General features: G+C 50.9%; 3 protein-coding genes across 4 annotated transcripts; 2 read left to right on the forward strand and 1 right to left on the reverse strand.

The window, feature by feature from the left end:
- Positions 1-1,122: 1,122 nt before the first annotated feature.
- HSPA1L (heat shock protein family A (Hsp70) member 1 like) lies at positions 1,123-6,890 on the reverse strand. Of its 2 annotated transcripts, none has more exons than XM_030803512.1 (2): positions 6,813-6,890; positions 1,123-3,375 (listed from the first exon to the last, which is right to left on the reverse strand). In XM_030803512.1, the coding sequence occupies exon 2, from the start codon at positions 3,360-3,362 to the stop codon at positions 1,437-1,439; it is 1,926 nt and encodes a 641-aa protein (XP_030659372.1). In that variant the 5' UTR covers positions 3,363-3,375; positions 6,813-6,890; the 3' UTR covers positions 1,123-1,436. The 2 variants fall into 2 exon arrangements, with proteins under 2 accessions (XP_030659372.1, XP_030659373.1); XM_030803513.1 differs by lacking the exon at positions 6,813-6,890 and adding an exon at positions 6,157-6,222.
- Positions 6,546-22,280, forward strand: HSPA1A (heat shock protein family A (Hsp70) member 1A). The gene is made up of 2 exons (XM_030803511.1): positions 6,546-9,036; positions 21,887-22,280. Exons 1-2 carry the CDS (start codon positions 7,120-7,122, stop codon positions 21,893-21,895), a joined length of 1,926 nt encoding a protein of 641 aa, XP_030659371.1. The 5' UTR covers positions 6,546-7,119; the 3' UTR covers positions 21,896-22,280.
- On the forward strand, positions 13,884-22,280 carry LOC100594395 (heat shock 70 kDa protein 1). The gene is made up of 2 exons (XM_030803510.1): positions 13,884-14,056; positions 19,205-22,280. The coding sequence occupies exon 2, from the start codon at positions 19,970-19,972 to the stop codon at positions 21,893-21,895; it is 1,926 nt and encodes a 641-aa protein (XP_030659370.1). The 5' UTR covers positions 13,884-14,056; positions 19,205-19,969; the 3' UTR covers positions 21,896-22,280.
- Positions 22,281-22,697: the final 417 nt, after the last annotated feature.

Here is a 22,697-nt window from a genome sequence, read left to right on the forward strand (position 1 = left end):
AATATTTTTTCATGGACTGAGACTTCATAAAACTTATATTTGTCATCTTGCATAGAAGTACTTATTTGTCAAGAGTTTGTTATAGAAATATTTTCTGGGGCTGGGCACGGTGGCTCACGCCTATAATTCCAGCACTTTGGGAGGCTGAGGTGGGTGGATCACCTGAGGTCAGGAGTTCAGACCAGCCTGGTCAACATGGTGAAACCCCGTCTCTACTAAAAACACAAACATTAGCCAGGCGTGGTGGTGAGCGCCTGTAATCCCAGCTACTCAGGAGGCTGAGACAGGAGAATCGCTTGAATCCCGGAGGCGAAGGTTGCAGTGAGCCAAGATTGTGCCATTGCACTCCAGCTTGGGCAACAAGAGCAAAACTGTCTCCAAAAAAAAAAAAAAAAAAAAAAAGAAAAGAAAAGAAATATTTTCTCCATGTAATGGATGTAAACAATGAACTCTGTGAGTGCCCAGATGCTGAATCTCCTGGACCTTACCTATAAGTGACATCAGGACATCAAGCAGGATTTGTCCCTCCACCCCCAGTTGAGTCCTAAGCTCCAAAACCAGCCTGTAACTGATTAAAAGCAGTTATAGTTTGCAATCTGTTCCATCTGTGCTAAAGGTGTCTGAGGATCAAAAATTATGTGGCTGATTGAAACAATGAGTTCATGGGCCAGGCACGGTGGCTCACGCCTATAATCCCAGCACTTTGGGAGGCCAAGGCGGGTGGATCACGAGGTCAGGAGATCGAGACCATCCTGACTAACACAGTGAAACCCCGTCTTTACTAAAACAATACAAAAAATTAGCCGGGCATGGTGGGGGGTGCCTGCAGTCCCAGCTACTTGGGAGGCTGAGGCAGGAGAATGGCGTGAACCCGGGAGGCAGAGCTTGCAGTAAGCTGAGATTGTGCCACTGCACTCCAGCCTGGGCGATAAGGCGAGACTCTGTCTCAAACACACACACACACACACACACACACACACACACACACGAGTTCATGAAAATTCAAATACTTTACCCTTACCAATTTAATCATTCACAACGAGCTCACAATCAGAGAACACATGCTCTCTCCATGAAACTCTCCCCTTTGAGGTGCATTCACAGCCTAAATACCAGAAGTAATTTTCTTTACGAACAAATTTACTGATTGACAAATAAGCATCCACACAGGAAGAAGAATGTTAGGGTGGCTGGAAATAACAGACATTCAAATACATTACACAGTTTAAAGAGGGGCCTAGTTTTCCTGAGTCCATTCCAGAGTCAGAAACAGGATGTGAGGGAGTGTGATAGGTGGGGCATGAGACTCCTCCTCCAGAATTCCCAAGGGATGGTAACTTAGGTTCAGGTCTGGTCAAGAATAATAATGATGTTTGAAGATGAGGGGAATGAAATACATGTAGAGGCATCCTAGGATGCTTCAGTTCCAAAAAGAATTAATCTACTTCTTCAATTGTGGGGCCTGTGGCAGGCCTTCCAGGCACATACCCTGTTCCACAGGCAGGCCCAGTGCATCCTCCTTGGTAGAGTTTAGTGATGATGGGGTTACACATCTGCTCCAATTCCTTTCTCTTATGATCAAACTCATCTTTCTCTGCCAGTTGATTGGCCTCCAGCCATGAAAGGAGCTCGTTGCATTTATCCAGTATTTTCTTTTTATCGGACTCACTAATCTTGCCCTTCAAACCTTCATCACTCACAACACTCTTCATGTTAAAAGCATAGGATTCTAACGCATTCTTTGCAGCAATTTTCTCCCTCTGGACCTCATCTTCAGCTTTATATTTCTCAGCATCCAGAACCATGTGCTCAATCTCCTCCTTGCTTAGGCGGCCCTTGTCATTGGTGATGGTGATCTTGTTGGCCTTGCCAGTGCTCTTGTCCATGGCTGTGACATTGAGAATACCATTGGCATCAATGTCAAACGTCACCTCAATCTGAGGAACTCCCCTGGGTGCTGGGGGGATTCCAGTCAGGTCAAACCGCCCCAGCAGGTTGTTGTCCTTTGTCATGGCCCTCTCGCCCTCATACACCTGGATCAGCACCCCGGGTTGGTTGTCAGAGTAGGTGGTGAAAATCTGTGTCTGCTTGGTGGGGATGGTGGAGTTGCGCTTGATCAGGGCAGTCATCACGCCCCCAGCCGTCTCCAGCCCCAGTGACAGGGGAGCCACGTCCAGCAGCAGCAGGTCCTGTACCTTCTCAGACTTGTCCCCCATCAGGATGGCCGCCTGTACCGCAGCCCCATATGCTACGGCCTCATCAGGGTTGATGCTCTTGTTGAGATCACGTCCATTAAAGTAGTCCTGAAGCAGCCGCTGCACCTTGGGGATGCGGGTGGAGCCCCCTACTAAAACAATGTCATGGATTTTAGCCTTATCCATCTTGGCATCCCGAAGCGCTTTTTCTACAGGCTCCAGGGTACCCCTAAACAGGTCTGCACACAACTCTTCAAATCGAGCTCTGGTGATGGATGTGTAGAAGTCAATGCCTTCATAAAGTGAATCAATTTCTAGGTTGGCCTGGGTGCTGGACGACAGGGTCCTCTTGGCCCTCTCGCAGGCAGTGCGCAGCCGCCTCACGGCTCGCTTGTTCTGGCTGATGTCCTTTTTGTGCTTCCTCTTGAACTCCTCCACGAAGTGGCTCACAAGCCTGTTGTCAAAGTCCTCCCCACCCAGGTGAGTGTCCCCAGCAGTGGCCTTTACCTCAAAAATCCCATCATCTATGGTCAGAATTGACACATCAAATGTGCCTCCACCCAGATCAAAAATCAGGACATGTCGTTCTCCTTGACCTCCTTTATCTAAACCATAGGCAATGGCAGCAGCTGTGGGCTCATTGATGATTCTTAGCACATTAAGTCCAGCAATCACACCTGCATCCTTGGTAGCCTGACGTTGAGAGTCATTGAAATAGGCTGGCACGGTAATCACTGCATTGGTGACAGGGTGGCCCAAAAAACCCTCAGCAATCTCCTTCATCTTAGTCAGTACCATCGAAGAGATTTCCTCAGGGTAGAAAGCTTTATTCTCTCCTTTGTAGGACACAAGCACTTTGGGCTTGCCTCCTTCATTAATCACTTGAAAAGGCCAAAGTTTCATATCTGATTGTACAACAGGATCATTAAATTTCCTGCCGATCAGACGTTTGGCATCAAAAACAGTGTTCTGGGGATTCATGGCTACCTGGTTCTTGGCCGCATCCCCGATGAGCCGCTCGGTGTCTGTGAAGGCCACGTAGCTGGGGGTGGTGCGGTTGCCCTGGTCGTTGGCGATGATCTCCACCTTGCCGTGCTGGAACACCCCCACGCAGGAGTAGGTGGTGCCCAGGTCGATGCCTATGGCGATTCCCTTGGCAGTAGCCATGGTTCTCTGAGGCCTATAGAGAAAGAATGAGATACTGTTTTGGCAGATTGCTTTTCAATGTTATTTATTTTTTTTGAGACAGGGTCTTCCTCTGTCACCCAGGTTGGAGTGCAGAGGGGCAGTCATAGCTCACTGCAGCTTTGATCTCCTGGGCTCCAGCAATCTTCCTGCCTCAGCCTCCAGAATAACTGGAGACATCATGCCCGGCTAATTTTTTTTTTTTTTTTTTTGAGACGGAGTCTCGCTTTGTCATCCAGGCTGGACTGCAGTGGTGTGATCTAGGCTCACTGCAACCTCCACCTCTTGACTTCAAGCGATTCTCCTGTCTCAGCCTCCCGCGTGGCTGGGATTATGGGTGCACCACCACGCCCAGCTAATTTTTGTATTTTTAGTAGAGATGGAGTTTCACTGTTTCACTATATTGGCCAGGCTGGTCTCGAACTCCTGACCTCAGGTGATCCGCCCGCCTCAGCCTCCCAAAGTTCTGGGATTACAGGCATGAGCCACCGTGACCAGCCCTCTGCCTAGCTAATGTTTTAATTTTGTGTACAGATGGGGTCTCCTTATGTTGCTCAGGCTGGTGTCAAACTCCTTCAGGGCTCAAATGATCCTTCAGCCTCAGCCTCCCCAAGTACTTGGATTACAGGAGTGAACATCTCGCCCAGCCTATTTTTTATTTTTTATTGTGGTAAAATACACACAAATTGTACCATCTTAACCATTTTTAAGTGTAGAGTTTGGTAGTGAGTTCAATCACAGCGGTGTTGAACCAATTTCCAGAATTCTGTTCATCTCTCAAAACTGAAACTGTATACTCATTAAGCAACTCCCGTTTTCCCCTCCCCTTATCCCCTGGTAACAACCATTCTTTTTTCTCATTTTTTAGAGACAGGGTCTCATTTTGTCACGCAGGCTGCACTGCAGTGGTGTAATCATGGCTCACTGCAGTCTTGACCTCCCAGGCTCACGGGATCCTTTTGTCTCAGCCTCCCAAGTAGCTGGGACCACAGGTGAAGGCCACCACACCCAGCTAATTTTTTATTTTTTTGTAGAGACAGGGTCTCCCTATGTTGTCCAAGCTAGTTTCTCACTCCTGGGCTCAAGGAAACCTCCTCCTACCTCCAAGTCACCAAGTGTTAGGATTATAGGCTTAAGCCAAGGCACCCGACCTCCTTTTTCTTTTTCTATGAATTTGACTACTCCTATAACTTCATGTAAGTGGAATTATACAGTATTTATCCTTTTGTGACTTTGCTTATGTCACTTAGCTTATGTGCACAGGTTTCATCCATGTTGTAACATGTCACAATTTCCTTCCTAAGGCTGAGTAATATTCATATTTATATACCACTTTGTTTTTGTTTTGAGATGGAGTCTCACTCTGTTGCCCAGGCTGGAGTGCAGTGGCATGATCTTGGCTCACTGCAACCTCCAATTCCTGGGTTCAAGCTAATTCTCCTGCCTCAGCCTCCCGAGGAACTGGGACTACAGGCGTGCACTGCCACTCCCAGATAATTTTTGTATTTTTAGTACAAACAGAGTTTCACCATGTTGGCCAGGATGGTCTCAATCTCCTAACCTTAAGTGGTCCGCCCGCCTCAGTCTCCCGAAGTTCTGGGATGACAGGCGTGAGCCACCACCGCACCTGGCCTATATACCACATTTTGCTTATCCATCTCTCGATGGGCACAGGTTACAGAATAATGTTGCTATGAGCAAGCCTATACAAATACATGGAGACGCTACTGTCATGGCAGAGGGCTTTTTGGACAGGGTAGACAAAAGCATTCTCAGCTACTCAAAGAAGTTGGGAAGCAAGTAGCTGTATATTGTTTTCAATTTCCCAAGTGACCTAATTCTACTGTCCTGTTCCTATATATTTTATTGTGGGATTCTGTCTCTTTACGACCCAAGAGTAGTGTACATTCTGGTCTCTTCAAGAGACTGAATCAGCCTCCACACGAGTTCCGCTGCCTTCCTGGGATACTCTTCTCTATTAGGGGTTCACCAGCAGTAAATTCCAGTCAGGCTGAAGATGACTGCTAGAAACCCACAAGCCCTCCAGTTTTCCCAAAAGACACGGCGCTCCAGACAGTATCTCTATCCTTCTCGTAAATAAAACTCCTGTTTTCTGGAGCCAATAACTGATCAATAAAGGGTTTAAGGGCGGGGCGCGGCGGCTCACGCCTGTAATCCCAGCACTTTGAGAGGCCGAGGCGGGCGGATCACGAGGTGAGGAGATCGAGACCATCCTGGCTACCATCCTGGCTACCATCCTGGCTAACACGGTGAAACCTCGTCTCTACTAAAAAATAGAAAAACTTAGCCGGGCGTGGTGGCGGGCGCCTGCAGTCCCAGCTACTCTGGAGTCTAAGGCAGGAGAATGGCCTGAACTCGGGAGGCGGAGCTTGCGGTGAGCCAAGATCGTGCCACTGCACTCCAGCCTGGGCGACAGAGCGAGACTCCGTCTCAAAAAAAATAAAAAATAATAAAATAAAGGGTTTAGTGTCCATCCCTCTCTACACCGCAGATTCCTAGGCCGCACTCCCTTTCCCCCGCTTCCCAGTTACCCTGCCTCCCCCTTACCCCGCCTTCCCCTTACCGCACCTTCCCCGCCTCCCCATTTCCCCGACAGGCCGCACTCCCTTTCCCCGCCTCCCAGTTACTCCGCTTCCGTCCCCCGCCTCCCCCTTTCCCCGCCTGCCCCATTCTGGCTGCTCCGACCAATCAATCTGGAGCTATCTTAGCTTTCCCCAAGTGCTCCTCCTACCCGGATCAGCCAACGCCCACATACCTCAGGCTTAAACCAACTAGAGAACTTTCCAGTACTTTCCCAAACAAGGACCTACTGACCCTTGCAGGTTCACAATCAATCAGATCCCTAGTGGCTCAGCTAGTCTCCCGACGCCTTCGCTTCAGTTTGGAAACGTTCAGATTATGGAGCTCCGGCGTGTAGATTGGGGCTCCCTCAATATCAAACTGCACAACCGGAGTCCCCCCACCCCCCACCCCGTCCCTCCTGCCAATTTGAGCCGGCTCCAACTCAGTCATCTTTTTCCAAACGGGCCCATGAGGTCAGACAGTATCTCCATTGTAACGTGGCCGGGCGGTGTCAACACAAACGCCACCACCCTTCCCTGGACGCGCGTCACCCGCTCCCCGCACCACCCCCTGCCCACAACTGCGCAGACCCAGCAAGCCCCTACAATTAAAAGCCCAGCGCCGACCCTTCCTGTCAATTAGGCGCTGAAGCGCTGGCGGTCAGCATTGCCATGGCGACCAACACCCTTCCCACCGCCACTCCCCCTTCCTCTCAGGGCCCCTGTCCCCTCCAGTGAATCCCAGAAGACTCTGGAGAGTTCTGAGCAGGGGGCGGCACCCTGGCCTCTGATTGGTCCAAGGAAGGCTGGGGGGCAGGACGGGAGGCGAAACCCCTGGAATATTCCCGACCTGGCAGCCTCATCGAGCTCGGTGATTGGCTCAGAAGGGGAAAGGCGGGTCTCCGTGACGACTTATAAAAGCCGAGGGGCGAGCGGTCCGGAAAACGGCCAGCCTGAAGAGCTGCTGCGTGAGTTCGTTGCCTTTTCCGAGGGTGACTCCCGCGGTCCCAAGGCTTTCCAGAGCGAACCTGTGCGGCTGCGGGCACCGCCGCGTTGAGTTTCCGGCGTTCCGAAGGACCGAGCTCTTGTCCCGGATCCCGTCCTCCGTTTCCAGCCCCGAATCTCAGAGCGGAGCCGACAGAGAGCAGGGCACCGGCATGGCCAAAGCCGCGGCGATCGGCATCGACCTGGGCACCACCTACTCTTGCGTGGGGGTGTTCCAGCACGGCAAGGTGGAGATCATCGCCAACGACCAGGGCAATCGCACCACCCCCAGCTACGTGGCCTTCACGGACACCGAGCGGCTCATCGGGGATGCGGCCAAGAACCAGGTGGCGCTGAACCCGCAGAACACCGTGTTTGACGCGAAGCGGCTGATCGGCCGCAAGTTCGGCGACCCGGTGGTGCAGTCGGACATGAAGCACTGGCCTTTCCAGGTGATCAACGACGGAGACAAGCCCAAGGTGCAGGTGAGCTACAAGGGGGAGACCAAGGCATTCTACCCCGAGGAGATCTCGTCCATGGTGCTGACCAAGATGAAGGAGATCGCCGAGGCGTACCTGGGCTACCCGGTGACCAACGCGGTGATCACCGTGCCGGCCTACTTCAACGACTCGCAGCGCCAGGCCACCAAGGATGCGGGTGTGATCGCGGGGCTCAACGTGCTGCGGATCATCAACGAGCCCACGGCCGCCGCCATCGCCTACGGCCTGGACAGAACGGGCAAGGGGGAGCGCAACGTGCTCATCTTTGACCTGGGCGGGGGCACCTTCGACGTGTCCATCCTGACGATCGACGACGGTATCTTCGAGGTGAAGGCCACGGCCGGGGACACCCACCTGGGTGGGGAGGACTTTGACAACAGGCTGGTGAACCACTTCGTGGAGGAGTTCAAGAGAAAACACAAAAAGGACATCAGCCAGAACAAGCGAGCCGTGAGGCGGCTGCGCACCGCCTGCGAGAGGGCCAAGAGGACCCTGTCGTCCAGCACCCAGGCCAGCCTGGAGATCGACTCCCTGTTTGAGGGCATCGACTTCTACACGTCCATCACCAGGGCGAGGTTCGAGGAGCTGTGCTCGGACCTGTTCCGAAGCACCCTGGAGCCCGTGGAGAAGGCTCTGCGCGACGCCAAGCTGGACAAGGCCCAGATCCACGACCTGGTCCTGGTCGGGGGTTCCACACGCATCCCCAAGGTGCAGAAGCTGCTGCAGGACTTCTTCAACGGGCGCGACCTGAACAAGAGCATCAACCCCGACGAGGCTGTGGCCTACGGGGCGGCGGTGCAGGCGGCCATCCTGATGGGGGACAAGTCCGAGAACGTGCAGGACCTGCTGCTGCTGGACGTGGCTCCCCTGTCGCTGGGGCTGGAGACGGCCGGAGGCGTGATGACTGCCCTGATCAAGCGCAACTCCACCATCCCCACCAAGCAGACGCAGATCTTCACCACCTACTCCGACAACCAACCCGGGGTGCTGATCCAGGTATACGAGGGCGAGAGGGCCATGACGAAGGACAACAATCTGTTGGGGCGCTTCGAGCTGAGCGGCATCCCTCCGGCCCCCAGGGGCGTGCCCCAGATCGAGGTGACCTTCGACATCGATGCCAACGGCATCCTGAACGTCACGGCCACGGACAAGAGCACCGGCAAGGCCAACAAGATCACCATCACCAACGACAAGGGCCGCCTGAGCAAGGAAGAGATCGAGCGCATGGTGCAGGAGGCGGAGAAGTACAAAGCCGAGGACGAGGTGCAGCGCGAGAGGGTGTCAGCCAAGAACGCCCTGGAGTCCTACGCCTTCAACATGAAGAGCGCCGTGGAGGATGAGGGGCTCAAGGGCAAGATCAGCGAGGCCGACAAGAAGAAGGTGCTGGACAAGTGTCAAGAGGTCATCTCGTGGCTGGACGCCAACACCCTGGCCGAGAAGGACGAGTTTGAGCACAAGAGGAAGGAGCTGGAGCAGGTGTGTAACCCCATCATCAGCGGACTGTACCAGGGTGCGGGTGGTCCCGGGCCTGGCGGCTTCGGGGCTCAGAGTCCCAAGGGAGGGTCTGGGTCAGGCCCCACCATTGAGGAGGTAGATTAGGAGCCTTCCCAAGATTGCTGTTTTTGTTTTGGAGCCTCAAGACTTTGCATTTCCTAGTATTTCTGTTTGTCAGTTCTCAATTTCCTGTGTTTGCAATGTTGAAATTTTTTGGTGAAGTACTGAATGTAACTTTTTTAGTGAAGTACTGAACTTGCTTTTTTTCCGGTCTCTACATGCAGAGATAAATTTATACTGCCATCTTACGACTATTTCTTCTTCGTAATACACTGAACTCAGGCCATTTTTTAAGTTGGTTACTTCAAAGTAAATAAACTTTAAAATTCAAGTGATGCCTTTTATTCCTTTATTTGGGGGTCAGTAGGGTCTGCATAGGTTGTCTTTCTCATAGCGTCTAAAATGGAAAGGCATTTTTGCTTCCAGTAAGGGCAGATATGGCAGAGGTGTGGCTGTTGTAATGTGATCCATTTGTGTTAGACAAATGGTATCGTCCAGTAAAGCGTCTTGATTCTGGCCAGGAGTGGTGGCTCAAGCCTGTAATCCCAGCACTTGGGAGGCTGAGATGGGCTGATCACTTGAGGTCAGGAGTTCCAGACCAACCTGGCCAATGTGGTGAAACCCTATCTCTACTAAAAACACAAAAATTAGCCGGGTGTGGTGGTGCGTGCCTGTAGTCCCAGGGAGGCTGAGGCAGGAGAATCGCGTGAACCCAGGAAGCAGTGGTAGCGGTGAGCTGAGATCACACCATTGCACTCTAGCCTGGGCATCACAGCCAGACCCCGTCTCACAAACAAACAAACAAAAAAAAGTAAAGTTTGTTGATGCTGATTGGGTTTAGCCTGAGGGTACAGAAAAAGTTTAACACCTGGGAGGGTAGCCTCAAAGTGATGTTTGTGTAAGATTGGTCTCAAAAGAGGTGGGGGGGGGCAGGGATGTTTCTGCAAAAGTGGTCAAAAAGAACGCAGTTAGATGGGAGGCCAGTGCTCCTACCTCCTGTAGGTACACCTGATATGCTCATGGACTTGATATTTAATCTAGATTCAACATGGAATGGAAGGAGTGTCCTAAATTTCAAAGTGAAAAAATAGGGGTACATTCACTGGCTTGCTATCCACATGTGCTTTAGTTGTCATCTTTTAAAATGGAAGGGTTTGGCTCGATGCCTCTCTTATGACTGAAAGCATCCTGAAATAGAAATGCCACATTCTTAGCAGTTATCACCTACAATTTAAGTACCCCAGTGAGCACCCGAGCCAGGAAGACCTACATACAGACTTTACTCCCATGCATCCCTTCATCTCCCTTGGAGATGCTTCATGCCCCAGCCGCTAGCATCCAAGAAGTAATTCCCTCCTTGTTGGAAAATGCCCACTACAATCCTTAAAGCTCCCTGAGTGAGCCCTTTTAAAAATAAATTGTATCTGGCCTGGTGTGGTGGCTCACTCCTGTAATCCCAGCACTTTGGGAGGCCGAGGCAGGCGGATCACCTGAGGTCAGGAGTTCTAGACCAGCCTGGCCAACATGGTGAGACCCCCCCCCCTCCACCTCCTGCACTAAAAGTACAAAAATTAGCCAGGCGCGATGGTGTGCGCCTGTAATCCCAGCTATTCGGGAGGCTGGGGCAGGTGAATCACTTGAACTCGGAAGGCAGAGGTTTCAGTGAGCCAAGATTGCGCCACTGCACTCCAGCCTAGGTGACAGAGCAAGACTCCATCTCAAAAAATAAAAATAAATTGTGTCGGCCAGGCGCATGGCTCATGCCTGTAATCCCAGCACTTTGGGAGGCCGAGGTGGGTGGATCACCTGAGGTCAGGAGTTCAAGACCAGCCTGGCCAACAGGGTGAAACCCTATCTCTATTAAAAATACAAAAAATCAGCTGCTTGTGGTGGTGGGCACCTATAATCCCAGCAATTTGGGAGGCTGAGGCAAGAGAATCGCTTGAACCCAGGAGGTGGATGTTGCAGTGAGCCGAGATTGTGCCATTGCACTCCAGCCTGGACAATGAGCGAAACTCCGTCTCAGTGAATAAATAAATAAATAAATAGTATCTAAGGGCGATGAAAATGTTTTGGAACCAGACAGAGTTGACGGTTGCATAACATTGTAAAGGTCAAGGCTGCAGTGAGCCATGACTGCATCACTGCACTCCAGCCTGAGCAACAGAGTGAGACCCTGTCTCTAAAAAAAAAAAAGAAAAAAAATCAATTGTATCAATATTACATTAAAGCACTTTATGGCCGGGCGCGGTGGCTCACGCTTGTGGTCCCAGCACTTTGGGAGGCCGAGGCGGGGCGGATCGCGAGGTCAGGAGATCGAGACCACAGTGAAACCCCGTCTCTACTAGAAATACAAAAAATTGGCTGGGCGTGGTGGCGGGCGCCTGTAGTCCCGGCTACTTGGAGAGGCTGAGGCAGGAGAGTGGCGTGAACCCGGGAGCTTGCAGTGAGCCAAGATTGCGCCACTGCACTCCAGCCTGGGCGATAGAGCGAGACTCCATCTCAAAAAAAAAAAAAAAGAAGCACTTTATGAGTTTATGTGTACCTCAAAGCCCATCAAACCATTCACTAAATACTTGTTATGAAGAAAATCCAGTGTTATGGAAAATGATACATACAGGTAGACCTTGCTTTGGAAGTTTGAAAATAGAAAATAAATATGAAATGCTTAGGTTTCCAGGCCAGTCTATAGAGCAACATTTATCTCTCATGGTAGTTAAACTGTAGTACTGTGGACTCTGGCCACAATGTAAATCAATCTTCATGGGAATATGCCTTTGCTATAGGACCTCCTCTCCCCTTCAGAGCTGCAGTAGCATTTGTGACTCTGATCTGCAGACCCTATAGTAACTCTAAACCAGGAGCAACTACCACTACTGTGGTATGGGGGTGGGGAAAAGGGTAATTGGAAAAGGGTGGAGATTGGGAAGGACCTACCAAATACCTTTGTTGACAAAGTAGAGAAGTCATCAGACATAACATTGAATGGAGGCAATAAGAGAGTTCCTATGGCCCTATCAAGCTTATTAGTAGGTGTTTTAACAAGAAATATATAAAAATTATTGCTTGTCGGCCTGGCGCGGTGGCTCACACCTGTAATCCCAGCACTTTGGGAGGCTGAGGTGGGTGGATCACTAGGTCAGGAGTTCAAGACAAGCCTGGTCAAGATGGTGAAACCCCACCTCTACTAAAAATACAAAAATTAGCCAGGCATGGTGGCGGGCGCCTGTAATCTCAGCTACTCGGGAGGCTAAGGCAGGAGACTCACTTGAACCCGGGAGGTGGAGCCTGCAGTGAGCTGAGATCACGCCACTGCACTCCAGCCTGGGAGACAGAGCAAGACTTCGTCTCAAAAAAAAAAAAAAAAAAAAATATATATATATATATATATATATAGCTTGCCTGCATACCCTAGCACAGAGTACTGTACTTTGAAATATTCACTTTGTAACCTCAAGAAAAGAGGTTGAGGGAGCTGTGGAATTAGCAAAGAGAATGCAGTGCCATCCGTAAACGGAGTGATGATTTGAGTAGCAGAGGAACTTTGAGGGAGGAAAAGTGCAACAGGAAAAATAACTGCAAGTGTGGAAAAACAAATATAAATATCTTCTCAATTCCAATCACCTCCTACCTTCCTATACCAGGCCTCAGAAGGCAGCAGGCTATGGTAATAAATTTGATTTTAGATGGCTTTTGAACCCAGGATTTTATTTTATAACATATACATTTACTGTTATTCCTGGTCTTTAAGAGTTCTTGTCATCCTCAAAAAGACAAAAAAGGTACCAAAACAAAAAATTAACTACAGTATTTTATAGATGTGAGAGAAGTGGGCAGAAATAATACAGCTTTAGGCTAAAAAAGGAAATGAGGTTATTTCAGGGGGGAGCCAATATTGGCGATTTCTGAGGGAGCGATCCTTACGTGAATATAAAAAATTGTGACAGCCACCATTCCTCCTGCTAACTGATCTAAATCCGTCCCCTTGGGAAACGCCCCTGAGGTATCTATCAGGTGTAGTTCAGCCAGAGGGAGTAAGCCCACCGGGCCCTCGTCCTTTCCTAGCATCACCATTTAAAGGGATGTTTGAGGGGTAGGGCAGCGGAGCATTCCAGACACGGAGTTAAACCCGCCTCACCCCGCTGGCCCACGTCCAGCCCGATCAAGAATCGGAGGTGACAGGAGCAGGGCGTGGTGGCGCGGGCCTGGAGTCCCAGCTACCCGGGAGGCTGAGGCGGGAGGATCGCTTGAGCCTGGGAGATCCAGGCTGCAGTGAGCCGTGATTGCGCCACTGCACTCCAGCCTGGGCGACAGAGCGAGACCCTGTCTCAAAAAAAAGTAAAAAAAAAAAAAAAAAAAAAAAAATTAGAAGGGAGGGCACCGGAGGAGGGCTGGAGCAGATTCACAGGTTGGGACTATGGAGGAGCTCAGCAACCGAGAATCACTCCTGAGGGTCTAATTTTCTTACTCTCCTGATGCCTCACGGGGCGAGGGACTAGAACGGGGGCACTGAGCTGGCGGTAGGCAAAAGCCAACCGACTCCATCTCCTCCTCTCCCATCAGTCGCGCGTCCCCGCGCAGACTGGTGCGCGCTGGCCGCGGGCGGTGGGGACCTTCCTGTCTCGCCTCTGGCCACCCAATGCATCTGATTTAGTTGTATGAAAATTACAAAACTCTCCAATATTTTCGTCTTGTAAGTTACCTAGTATGAGAGAAACTCGAAAGGTCCTTCTTTGTTTCCTCCTTTAATCAGTTTTTGGAAAAAAAAAAAAAAAAAAACATCGGAAAACGCAAGAGTCGAACAGGCAGCCCCGAAGCCAGCCCCGCCCTCAGGCCCCAGCGGCCCCGCCTTTTCTCCCCCCCGCACTCCCCCCTTTCCTCCCCTTTGGCTGAGGCTTCCCACCGCCCCCCCCCCCGTCGCTGGCTCTGCCCGAAGTTTCTAGAGTTTTCTGACCTTCAAGGCGAGAACTGCTGTGTCATTCTTAGGGATACTCCCCAACAAACTGCGCCACCCGAGTCTCTCCCTCCTCTCGCCAACCGGCCCTAAAACGTCAAGGTTAGTCAGGACTCTATATTTAACGTCCAGAAGATTCTGTGAACTATATGCCAGCCTTGCCATAGTAACGGGTCTCCCCCCTCCTTTCCCCTCTTTCTGCTTGAGCAATCTGTTCTATCGGAAAGGAGAGGCAGGGCTGGGAGAGCTGGAAGGTGGGGGAGGCAAGAGCTTGTAGGGGCTGTGGTCGTGAGTCCGAAGAGCAGAGCAGCAGCCAGGACGGGAGTCCCTGGCTGATCACATACCCGTGGTGCCCTTAATGCTCGCAGAGGCCAACACTGTGTTGTTTTCCTCTTTAGAGAATAAAACAATTAGGTCTAACCACAAAATTAAAAGCAAACAAAACCCAGTTAGGTTGATGAACCAATGTGGGAAGGAGTGCAAAATGAGTGTCAGAACCCGTGGCTCCAATCACCGGTTCTGTAACCTGTCATCTGGGTAACCAGATCAAGCCACTGAACTTCTTTGATCCTTGGTGCTGTCTTTGAAAATGAAAAGGTTTGACTGAATGGCCTGTGCTGCAGATCTTAGGACAGTTTTTACATTAAGCTGAAAGCAGCTGTAGTCCTAATAATGGTCCCCAACTTTTAAACACCTAAATAAGAATGACTACGAGTCATATCTGAGAGTATGGGATCCCCAATAAAAGGAGGGAGAAGATCATATTCTCTTTGATCATGTAGGGAAAAAAATTTTTTTATTCGAGACAGGATCTCTGTCTCCCAGGCTGGAGTGCAGTGGCGTGATCATAGCTCACTGCAGCCTTGACCTCTTGTGCTCAAGCGATCCTCCTGCCTCAGCCTCCCAAGTAGCTGGGACTACAGGCACCTGCCACCACGCCCAGCTAACTTGTAAAGTTTTTGGTAGAGATGGTTTCCCACTAGGCCCGGCGCGGTGGCTCACGCTTGTAATCCCAGCACTTTGGGAGGCCGAGGCGGGCGGATCACGAGGTCAAGAGATCGAGACCACGGTGAAACCGCGTCTCTACTAAAAATACAAAAAATTAGCCAGGCATGGTGGCGGGCTCCTGTAGTCCCAGCTACTCGGAGAGGCTGAGGCAGGAGAATGGCGTGAACCCGGGAGGCGGAGCTTGCAGTGAGCCGAGATTGCGCCTCTGCACTCCAGCCTGGGCGACGGCAAGACTCCGTCTCAAAAAAAAAAAAAAAAAAAAAAAAAGAGAGATGGTGTCCCACTATGTTGCCCAGGCTGATCTTGGACTTCTGAGTTCAAGTGCCTGCCTTGGCTTCCTAAAGCACTGGGATTACCGACCTGAGCCACCACACCCAGTCCAGGTATTGTTAATTATGTTTTAGAGATGAACACGTCGAAACTTGTGTTATTTAGTCAACGTACAAGTACTTACTTGTTGAAAAGAAAAACAGCCTCACCAAAGAAGTAGAGCTCAGATGCAAATCCAGGATTTTCCCTTCCCAGATTTTTTCTTTCCGTGCTGCTAGAAATGGCCAGGGTTCTCTTTGTCATTGAAGCATTTGTCATTCATTCAGTTAAGAATGCCTGCCTCTAGATTTCATATCAATTAACTCTTTTGCTTTCATCTGGATGAACTTAAAATTATACCATCTTTTTTTTTTTAATTTATTATTTTTTTGAGACAGTCTTGCTCTGTCACCCAGACTGGAGTGCAGTGGTGTGATCTCAGCTCACTGCAACCTCCACCTCCCGGGTTCAAGTGATTCTCCTGCCTCAGCTCCTGAGTAGCTGGGATTACAGGTGTGCACCACCACGTCCGGCTAATTTTTGTGTTTTTAGGAGAGACAGGGTTTTGCCATGTTTGCCAGGCTGGTCTTGAACTCCTGACCTCAGATGATCCGCCCACCTCGGCCTCCCAAAGTGCTGAGATTACATGCGTGAGCCATGGCGCCCGGCCTATACCATCTTTTAAAAAGAACAAAATTAAGAAAACTACTGTTTGAGGAACTATTAAAAGGAGAGGGAGAAGGAAGGAAAAGACCCTGCAGCGTCAGCCTGAAGAAGGCTCTCTTACCCCACACTGCTGTAGCAATTATGTTCTTGGCACTCCCTCTTCAGTTCTCTTGTCCCTTTGAAAGCATCTGACCTGGCTTTCACTTTGGGGACTCTGAGCTCTGATCCTTCCAAACACAGAATCCAATAAAAATCTAATTCTGAAATTAATCACATTAAAGTTCTGAAAAATCTCCTGGGGTTCTTATATATTCACCTTAGACAGCAATTAAACTTGTGACTAGATTTCTGCCTTGTGAAGCATCCAGTCTAAAAGGAAAGAAAAGGCCGGCATGGTGCCTCATGCCTGTAATCCCAGCACTTTGGGTGACCCAGACGGACGGATCACCTGAGGTCAGGAGTTCGAGACCAGCCTGGCCAACATGACAAAACCCTGTCTCTACTAAAAATACAAAAATTAGCCAGGCATGGTGGTGCGCACCTGTAATCCCAGCCACTCAGGAGGCTGAGGCAGGAGAATCGCTTGAACCTGGGAGGTGGAGGCTGCAGTGAGCTGAGATTGTGCCATTGCACTCCAGCCTGGGCGACAGAGCAAGACTCCATCTCAAAAAAAAAAAAAAAGAAAAAAAGAAAATTCAGGTGATCCTTTCCTTGTCAGGAAATGGACAAGGAATATGTATGTGTGGGTTTCCAGTCTAGTCCACAGAGGCTTCACTTAAAAGCTAGGTCAACTATAGCACTGTAGACTCTGACTAGTGTGACTGATTCAAGAAAAACAGCATTTATATTGGATTTTTCTGCTATCCGGAGATCACCCAAGATTTGGGGCCCCAACACCACATCTAGTTGCCAGGCAGTTGAGACAGTGATGCCCTTTGCTTCATGCCAATAGAGAGGTTTTTTTCCTCCCCCTTTCCCGCCACCCACCCCCCACTTTTTATGTTTCTTAGCAGAATCAGAGAAGTATTTTATTTTTGAGAAGGAGTTTCGCTCTTGTTGCCCAGGCTAGAGTGCAGTGGCACGATCTCGGCTCACCGCAACCTCCGCCTCCTGGGTTCAAGTGATTCTCCTGCCTCAGACTCCCAAGTAGCTGGGATTACAGGCACGTGCCACCATGTCCAGGTAATTTTTTTTTTTTTTTTGGTATTTTTAGTAGAGACGGGCTTTCTCCATGTTGGTCAGGCTGGTCTCCAACTTCTGACCTCAGGTGATCTGCTGTTTTGGCCTCCCAAAGTGCTGGGATTACAGGTGTGAGCCACCGTGCTGGCCTTTTAAATTGTAGATTTGGAAGGAGGGAAGGAATGAATCCAGACCTGCCAGTAGTAGTAGTTGATGGTGAGGAAGCTTCCAGAGGGAGGGGTGAGGTTAAGGGTCTCTGGAAGTGTTGATACACTGTGCAGCTAAGATGAACATAGTTTGGGAGAATCTCCAGCCAGACATTTCATAGAGAAATGTTTGGGAAAATTCCTGAAGTTTGACCGGTTTGACTAGTTTAGAGAGGTGATTCTTAAGGGAGCTAAAGCTGAATGTGAAAGTTATCACCTACCTGCACATACAGACACACACAGATTGTTAAAGCAATTTATTTGCAACATCAGTTTAGATCAGTGAATTATAAACAAATGAATACCCCTGAATTCCAGGAAGAGGTGTTTTGATACTGGACAGGTGTGTGTGCAGCTGTGCATATGAAAAGTGCCAATTGAGCAAAGTGTTTAAAAACAGGATTATTCCCTTCATCAGTAACTTCTTCCTTCCATTTGTGCTCAAGGAATATCCCCATGGCAATGAGGCTATTTTTTTTCTTTTCTTTTTTTTTTTTTTGTGGTAGGTTGTAAACACAGTACTATTGCTTTAACCCCTCACATTTTCCTTTCAGACGCCTAACAAAGGGTCTTGCATTCACACTAAGAATGAAGGAAAAAAAAAAGGGAAAGTAAATTACTAAATGCAATCGTATTTAAAACAGGAGGAAGGAGAATCCGCAGGAAGTTAGAATCTAGGATAAAAACTTAAGACACATTCAGCCTGGCCAACATGGCGAAACCCTGTCTCTATTAAAAATACAAAAATTAGCCCGGTGTGGTGGCACATCCTGTAATTCCAGCTACTGGGGAGGCTGAGGCAGCAGAATTGTTTGAACCCCAGGGGCAGGGGTTGCAATGAGCAGAGATCTCGCCACTGCACTCCAGCCTGGGCAACAGAGTGAGACTCAGTCTCAAAACAAACAAACAAACAAAAACAAACAACAGACCGGGAATGGTGGCTCATGCCTGTAATCCCTGCACTTTGGGAGGCCGAGGTGGGCGGATCACGAGGTCAGGAGTTCGAGACCAGCCTGACCAACATGGTGAAACCCTGTCTCTACTAAAAATACAAAAATTAGCCAGGAGTGGTGGCACATGCCTGTAATCCCAGCTACTCAGGAGGCTGAGGTAGGAGAATTGCTTAAACCCGGGAGGCGGAGGTTGCAGTGAGCTGAGATCACGCCACTGCACTTCAGCTTGGGCGACAGAGCGAGACTGTCTCAAAACGAAAACAAACTTAAGACACATAACCTGAGGTTTTAGAGGAGCTAGTAACTAGAACCTGGGTCCCAACCCCTCCTGCTTTCCAGCATCACTCCACACAGTTTGCTTAAAGAGGGCCACCTGCCAAACAGCTGTAGTACGTGATGTTAAAGAGAGCTAAACACCCCCCCGCACCGCCCTCCCAGGCTCACCATCTTGTTATATTTGACCTAAAAACGGTGACAGCCTAGGGGTTTCAGGGACAGACAGAAAATCTTACTCGGGACTGTGAGGTCCTAGTTCTACACACTGTCCAGGAGTGAACCAGGAATTAAGAAAGTAGGAAGGAGGTGTCCCAGACTCCAGGCTAGGAATGGGGAGGGAAATGGAGGAATCCAGAATGCCTTAAGGACGGCCTACATACTAAGGAAAATTTTTTTCTAACTCCTGGTTGCAGCAGACGGGAGCGGCTGAAGGCGGGGACAGGGGTGCGGCGGACCCACCCCTCCCACTACCCGACCAGCGCCTCCCTTCCTCCTTGGATGGGTGCCCCTGTCTTGCTAAGAACTGCCTGTTTACACAACTGCTTTCCTTGTGAAAATTTAAAGGCTCCTATTCCCAGTTGTCCCATCCTTTAGGTTAAAGATTATGTCAAAAACTATATTGCATTATCTCTTTCCTTCTCCTTCCCATTAAGATGGAAAAAACATCCGGGAGAGCCGGGCCGTTTCTCAGGCAGACTAGGCCATTAGGTGCCTCGGAGAAAGGACCCAAGGCTGCTCCGTCCTTCACAGACACAGTCCAATCAGAGTTTCCTAGGCACATCGATGCACCGCCTCCTTCGAGAAACAAGGTAACTTTCGGGTTCTGGTTGTCTCCAAAGTCATCCGACCAATCTCGCACAGCCCTAAAATTACAAGGCCAGAGCGGGCCCTTCCTGTCAATTACCTACTGAACGGCAGGCGGCCAGCATCGCCATGGAGACCAACACCCTTCCCACCACCACTCCCCCTTCCTCTCAGGGCCCCTGTCCCCTCCAGTGAATCCCAGAAGACTCTGGAGAGTTCTGAGCAGGGGGCGGCACCCTGGCCCTGATTGGTCCAAGGAAGGCTGGGGGGCAGGACGGGAGGCGAAACCCCTGGAATATTCCCGACCTGGCAGCCTCATCGAGCTCGGTGATTGGCTCAGAAGGGGAAAGGCGGGTCTCCGTGACGACTTATAAAAGCCGAGGGGCGAGCGGTCCGGAAAACGGCCAGCCTGAAGAGCTGCTGCGTGAGTTCGTTGCCTTTTCCGAGGGTGACTCCCGCGGTCCCTAAGGCTTTCCAGAGCGAACCTGTGCGGCTGCGGGCACCGCCGCGTTGAGTTTCCGGCGTTCCGAAGGACCGAGCTCTTGTCCCGGATCCCGTCCTCCGTTTCCAGCCCCGAATCTCAGAGCGGAGCCGACAGAGAGCAGGGCACCGGCATGGCCAAAGCCGCGGCGATCGGCATCGACCTGGGCACCACCTACTCTTGCGTGGGGGTGTTCCAGCACGGCAAGGTGGAGATCATCGCCAACGACCAGGGCAATCGCACCACCCCCAGCTACGTGGCCTTCACGGACACCGAGCGGCTCATCGGGGATGCGGCCAAGAACCAGGTGGCGCTGAACCCGCAGAACACCGTGTTTGACGCGAAGCGGCTGATCGGCCGCAAGTTCGGCGACCCGGTGGTGCAGTCGGACATGAAGCACTGGCCTTTCCAGGTGATCAACGACGGAGACAAGCCCAAGGTGCAGGTGAGCTACAAGGGGGAGACCAAGGCATTCTACCCCGAGGAGATCTCGTCCATGGTGCTGACCAAGATGAAGGAGATCGCCGAGGCGTACCTGGGCTACCCGGTGACCAACGCGGTGATCACCGTGCCGGCCTACTTCAACGACTCGCAGCGCCAGGCCACCAAGGATGCGGGTGTGATCGCGGGGCTCAACGTGCTGCGGATCATCAACGAGCCCACGGCCGCCGCCATCGCCTACGGCCTGGACAGAACGGGCAAGGGGGAGCGCAACGTGCTCATCTTTGACCTGGGCGGGGGCACCTTCGACGTGTCCATCCTGACGATCGACGACGGTATCTTCGAGGTGAAGGCCACGGCCGGGGACACCCACCTGGGTGGGGAGGACTTTGACAACAGGCTGGTGAACCACTTCGTGGAGGAGTTCAAGAGAAAACACAAAAAGGACATCAGCCAGAACAAGCGAGCCGTGAGGCGGCTGCGCACCGCCTGCGAGAGGGCCAAGAGGACCCTGTCGTCCAGCACTCAGGCCAGCCTGGAGATCGACTCCCTGTTTGAGGGTATCGACTTCTACACGTCCATCACCAGGGCGAGGTTCGAGGAGCTGTGCTCGGACCTGTTCCGAAGCACCCTGGAGCCCGTGGAGAAGGCTCTGCGCGACGCCAAGCTGGACAAGGCCCAGATCCACGACCTGGTCCTGGTCGGGGGTTCCACACGCATCCCCAAGGTGCAGAAGCTGCTGCAGGACTTCTTCAACGGGCGCGACCTGAACAAGAGCATCAACCCCGACGAGGCTGTGGCCTACGGGGCGGCGGTGCAGGCGGCCATCCTGATGGGGGACAAGTCCGAGAACGTGCAGGACCTGCTGCTGCTGGACGTGGCTCCCCTGTCGCTGGGGCTGGAGACGGCCGGAGGCGTGATGACTGCCCTGATCAAGCGCAACTCCACCATCCCCACCAAGCAGACGCAGATCTTCACCACCTACTCCGACAACCAACCCGGGGTGCTGATCCAGGTGTACGAGGGCGAGAGGGCCATGACGAAGGACAACAATCTGTTGGGGCGCTTCGAGCTGAGCGGCATCCCTCCGGCCCCCAGGGGCGTGCCCCAGATCGAGGTGACCTTCGACATCGATGCCAACGGCATCCTGAACGTCACGGCCACGGACAAGAGCACCGGCAAGGCCAACAAGATCACCATCACCAACGACAAGGGCCGCCTGAGCAAGGAAGAGATCGAGCGCATGGTGCAGGAGGCGGAGAAGTACAAAGCCGAGGACGAGGTGCAGCGCGAGAGGGTGTCAGCCAAGAACGCCCTGGAGTCCTACGCCTTCAATATGAAGAGCGCCGTGGAGGATGAGGGGCTCAAGGGCAAGATCAGCGAGGCCGACAAGAAGAAGGTGCTGGACAAGTGTCAAGAGGTCATCTCGTGGCTGGACGCCAACACCCTGGCCGAGAAGGACGAGTTTGAGCACAAGAGGAAGGAGCTGGAGCAGGTGTGTAACCCCATCATCAGCGGACTGTACCAGGGTGCGGGTGGTCCCGGGCCTGGCGGCTTCGGGGCTCAGAGTCCCAAGGGAGGGTCTGGGTCAGGCCCCACCATTGAGGAGGTGGATTAGCAGCCTTCGTTCCTTAGTATGTTTGTCTTTGAGGTGGACTGTTTGGACTCAAGGACTTTGCTGCTGTTTTCCTATGTCATTTCTGCTTCAGCTCTTTGCTGCTTCACTTCTTTGTAAAGTTAAGTTGTAACCTGATGGTAATTAGCTGGCTTCATTGTTTTTGTAGTATAACCAATATGTTCATTAGAATTCTTTGCATTTAATGTTGATACTGTAAGGGTGTTTCGTTCCCTTTAAATGAATCAACACTGCCACCTTCTGTACGAGTTTTTTGTTTTTTTTTGTTTTTTTGTTTTTTTGCTTTGCGAAAACACTACAAAGGCTGGGAATGTATGTTTTTATAATTTGTTTACTTAAATATGAAAAATAAAATGTTAAACTTTTTCTTGTCTGTTAATATGTGAAGATAATGGATATTTAGGGAGCGATAGTGTCTGAATTCCATCTATCTATAGTCTGAAAAGGACAGTACTTCTGAAGAGTTATACGTGTAGGAGTTAGGGCTACACATATTTTTGTTAGGACTTAATTGTGGGCCTTAAGAGAAATTGCAGGTGCCCGTCTTGATTAGAGTGGGGCTTGTTTCAGGGAAAAGTCGGATGGCAGCTGCAAAACGGTACTGGGGGTGGTTGAGGTGGGTTAACTGGGGCGGGGAGGGGAGGGGTGGTGCTGAGAGGGGATTATGGTTGTTTTCTCTCTCTCTTCCACTTAGCGGAGTGGGAGTCCACAAAAAAATGCTCACTTTTTTTTTTTTTTTGAGATGGAGTCTCACTCTCACTCTTGTCGCCCAGGCTGGAGTGCA

The sequence above is a fragment of the Nomascus leucogenys genome, chromosome 22a (genome assembly GCF_006542625.1).
Source record: "Nomascus leucogenys isolate Asia chromosome 22a, Asia_NLE_v1, whole genome shotgun sequence".
Lineage (NCBI taxonomy): Eukaryota > Metazoa > Chordata > Mammalia > Primates > Hylobatidae > Nomascus > Nomascus leucogenys.